At 34.9% G+C, this 4,407-nt stretch overlaps 1 protein-coding gene across 1 annotated transcript in view; it reads left to right on the top strand.

The window, feature by feature from the left end:
* LOC107594232 (docking protein 4-like) overlaps positions 1-4,407 on the top strand; it is a 20,204-nt gene that overhangs the window by 3,206 nt on the left and 12,591 nt on the right. The window contains exons 2-7 of the mRNA XM_016284196.1: positions 913-1,020; positions 1,440-1,554; positions 1,784-1,903; positions 2,672-2,861; positions 3,286-3,424; positions 4,322-4,405. Of these exons, the coding sequence (XP_016139682.1) occupies positions 913-1,020; positions 1,440-1,554; positions 1,784-1,903; positions 2,672-2,861; positions 3,286-3,424; positions 4,322-4,405 (756 nt within the window). The remainder of the gene's footprint in view (positions 1-912; positions 1,021-1,439; positions 1,555-1,783; positions 1,904-2,671; positions 2,862-3,285; positions 3,425-4,321; positions 4,406-4,407) is intronic.

Here is a 4,407-nt window from a genome sequence, read left to right as displayed (position 1 = left end):
ATTTAATACACGAGTTTCACAATTTGAGTTGAATTACCGAAATGAATTTTTCCACGACATTCTAATTTATTGAGATGCACCTGTATAATGTAATGTTGCAAAAGATCAAATAAATGCTGCACTTTTGAACTTTCTATTCGTCAAAGAATCCTGAAAAAAAAGGTTTCTACAGAAATATTAAGCAGCACAACTGTTTTTTATCACTAGTGATAAATGATAAATGTTACTTGAGCACCAAATCAGCATATTTCCGAAGGATCATGTGATACTGAAGACTGCAGTAATGGCTGCTTTGCCAACACCGGAATAAATTATATCTTAAAATACATAAAATGTAGTTAAATTATTTTAAATGTTATTATTTCACAATATTATTGTTTAATATTTCACAATAATTTACTGTTTTTTTTATCAAATGTATGCAGCCTTGGTGATTATAATAGACATTAAATATAAAAAATAAAAAAATAATTTTTTACTTTCTAATTTTTTCCATATTTTTACATTTAGATTATGTTTGCCTTCATCTAACCCTCTGACATTTAATATTTAACAACATTAATCATTTAATAACACTGTTAAATGTAATTTTAAGCAAATTCCAAATGGAATATCCATTTTTCATACTGTTCACGGTTTTGATGTTTAAATCCACTTAAATTGTCTTACTTTAATTTTCATTGTTTTTTATTTATTTAGATAAAATAATGTTGATATTAGTAGTGTCAGCATTAATCTTCTATTTTGTCTCTGCCATTATAAACTGATTGGCTTATCAATGCATTCCTATTTTGCTGTGAATCCTAAAAGTTACTTGACAGTTATTCAATTGATTTACTCACTAAGGCCAATTTCTACTGCTGGTGAGTGTTATTTTTGAACCCTATGTGATTATGTGCACATGTGTTTCAGATCTATCGGCGCTGCTGGCTGGTGTTTAAGAAGTCGTCCAGTAAAGGACCTCGCAGACTGGAAAAATACCCTGATGAGAAGTCCGCCTACATCAGAGCCTGTCCTAAGGTACACTTCTCAATGAGGTCTAATCTAAGCCCTGAAATTGTCACGGGAGAAATGAAACATTCAAGGAAAACATTCAAGTGTCACTTCAGTTCTCCAATTTTACTAACAGCCACGTAGAGCACATTCATACCGCAAGAGCTGGCGGGCGAGATTACGAGGCTGGCAGTGGGTAAACAGATAATTTCTTGAATAAAAGTATCCACGTGATTTTCTCTAACTTTGCTGACTCACAGGCCTCCGGTTTCTGTGTGTTTATCGCTCTCATTTGTCTTTCTTTACTGCACTACGCTGCTCTGTGAAAGATAAATTAGATGATTAAGAGAGCACAAGTGCCTTTCCAAATGATGTAAATGAAGCCTTTCTGAATAACTAGGCTCTGTCACTACTTCTGAGTTGCATCGGTTTCCTTTTACACACAGGTGACAGAGATTAGTAATGTGAAGAACATCACAAGATTGCCTCGTGACACGAAGCGGCAAGCCGTGGCCATCGTCTTTACAGATGACACCTCTCGAACCTTCACCTGTGAATCAGGTACATCATCTTTTCTAAGGCTTGTTTTGCTGCAGCAGCTGATGAGGATGCTTCACTTAAAGAAGCTTTCATTCTTGATATTAGCGTTTCGGTCTATACGGTCTGATGACGTGCTGCTCTCAGGCACAATGACAGACCGCATCTCCTAGTGTATGTTTTATTCATAGAACATTTTCATTGAAAGAACATGTTCATTCATTGACATCATTGAATCTTCCTGTTCTCACAGAGCTGGAGGCTGAAGAGTGGTTTAAGACCTTGTCTATCGAGTGCCTGGGGACACGTCTGAATGACATCAGTCTTGGGGAACCAGACCTCCTGGCCGCTGGAGTTCAGTGTGAACACACAGGTAAGAGACTAAAGTCATTTGTACAATTGCTTTCCTATGAGCTGGATTCCTGTAGCTTGTTTCATATCAAGAGTATGGCTTTAGATCTGTTGTGTACTTCAGTGACAACTTGGTAGCACTTAGTTTAATATACACTGTCAAAAATATCCTGTTAAATTTCCATTAATTAAACAGCAGCTGTGGTTGCCAGAAATTCACTGTAAAAAATATGATGACAATGTTTTGGCTATTACGGGATGGAAAATTGATACTGGTTTATTTTACTGTATATTTCATTACGTGATATGATGTAACTAACTGATCTACTTGAACATCCAAAATCTGCTTGGTCTATCCGTAACATGACACTAAAATAATGCAATAAACATTTATTAAATGACAGAAAATTTAACAGTAACCACCCTGATGTATATAATAGAAATAAGACTAAAGTAAATTATTTATATAAAATATAATCATATGTGATGTGTCACAGGGACTTCTAGGAGTATTTTACTGTTTTTCATGGATAATTATATGGTAATTTATAGTTTTAACCAACAATTAACCAACAAATTAGACTGTATTTTACAGGAAAAATTACATATGATGTGATGCTAAACCATTTAATTTTTTCTCCATATGTGTTAAGGTTAAGCTTTTTTGTTCTGTAAAAAAAATACTTTTTTCTTCTTTTTTATTTTTACAGTGTAGTGACCAGTTAAGCAAATACAGTTAACCAAGTACCTAGTTTTTCACTATCAGTGTCTCATTTTTTTTTTCTTACAGAGCGCTTCAACGTGTTCCTGTTGCCCTGCCCCAATCTTGACATCTACGGAGAGTGTATGATGCAGATCACGCATGAAAACATCTACCTGTGGGATATTCACAACCCTCGCACCAAGCTAGTAACCTGGCCGCTTTGCTCGCTGCGGCGCTACGGACGGGATGCTACGCGCTTCACCTTTGAGGCTGGCAGGTAAAATATGTTGAAGATATCATTCATTTAAAGCCAATATGACATTTTACAAAGTCTTGTGAAGTGTATATTTCAGTTCAGTGTGGTCATGTAAATGTAGGAGAAACATGGAAGCAGGCCTGTGGACCTCCTAAAAGGATTTATTGAGTGCATTACAAGGAGTTCAGTGGCAGATTAGGTGTTCTTATCTCCCTCACTGCTTTGATCAAATAATAAAAGAAGATTCACATCGCCAGCTGGATGCCCTTTGAGAGCGAAGATGAGAGAGTTTTAAAGAGAAGTTCGAGTCTGATGTAACACTGTCCCCTACTGGCTATTATAATGCAACACACAAAGCATGTCTAGCCTATGGGTTCCTTCTTTGTAGTTTATCGTGTTTGCTTTGCTAAATTGTGTATTGCTATCTTGTTTGTTATTTTGTTAGGATGTGTGACAGTGGGGAGGGTCTGTACACTTTCCAGACACGGGAAGGAGAGCAGATCTACCAAAGGGTTCATTCTTCCACTCTAGCTATTGCTGAGCAGCATAAGAGAGTCCTCATGGAAATGGAAAAAAACAGCAAGGTAACAAAGCATGCAGTGGGTTCAAAAGCCTGAGGCCACTTTGAAAATCTAATTTGAAACAGAGAATAGACTAAATGTTTTGACACATTTAAAACTAAGACATTTCAACAAAAAATAGTCTGCTCTATTTCTAGGTCACTATAATAAGCAATTTTGCAACACTGGCCTTGTGAATTCCTTTGTACAAAAGACCTTCTTTGTTAACAGTCTCAAATCAGTTCAACTTGTTTCATGCAAATTTTTACTTTGATAATATACACTACAATATACTATTTATTTATAGCTTTAATTTATTTGATAAAAAAATACAGTAAAACAGTAATACTGTGAAGTATTATTATAATTTATATAGCTATTTTCTATTATAATATATTTAATATATTATTAAAATGTATTTTATTCCTGTGTTGGCAAGGCTGAATTTTCAGCAGCCATTCCTTCAGTCTTAAGTGTCACGTGATTTTTAAGTAACATTTAACAGAAAGTATAATTTCATATTATCACAGCTGAAACCAGTTGTGCTGTTTAATATTTTTGTGGAAACAGTGATGCATTTTTGTTTAGGATTTTTTGGTGAATCAAAAGTTCAAATAAATAGCATTTATTTGAAATAGAAATTACTTGTAACTATGTAAATCACCCATTACATTTTTTTTATTTTTTACAATTTAATGCATCCTTGCTGAATACAAGAAATCATTTCTTAAAAAAAAAAAAAAAAAGTCCATATTTTGAAACGGTAGACACCTAGTGTGTATTAAAACAAAGCTGGAGAGATTGCAGACAACTGATTTTCTTCCTGTCTTACAACTTTCAAAACACCAGAACCAAAGGCATAATTTTGTGTTAATAGCAAACTAATTAATTCTTTCCCATCTCTCTTCTATCTCTCCCCAGCTTTTATCTAAGGGTTTAGAGGGGACTTCCTACCCCTGCACCCCGACAGCAATCTTACCACGAAGTGCTTTCTGGCACCACATCAC

This window comes from Sinocyclocheilus grahami, unplaced genomic scaffold (genome assembly GCF_001515645.1).
Source record: "Sinocyclocheilus grahami isolate Dianchi unplaced genomic scaffold, SAMN03320097.WGS_v1.1 scaffold10.1, whole genome shotgun sequence".
NCBI classification, from domain to species: Eukaryota; Metazoa; Chordata; class Actinopteri; order Cypriniformes; family Cyprinidae; genus Sinocyclocheilus; species Sinocyclocheilus grahami.
Note: the sequence above shows the minus strand (reverse complement) of the source record. Positions and strands in the feature narration are given on the sequence as shown.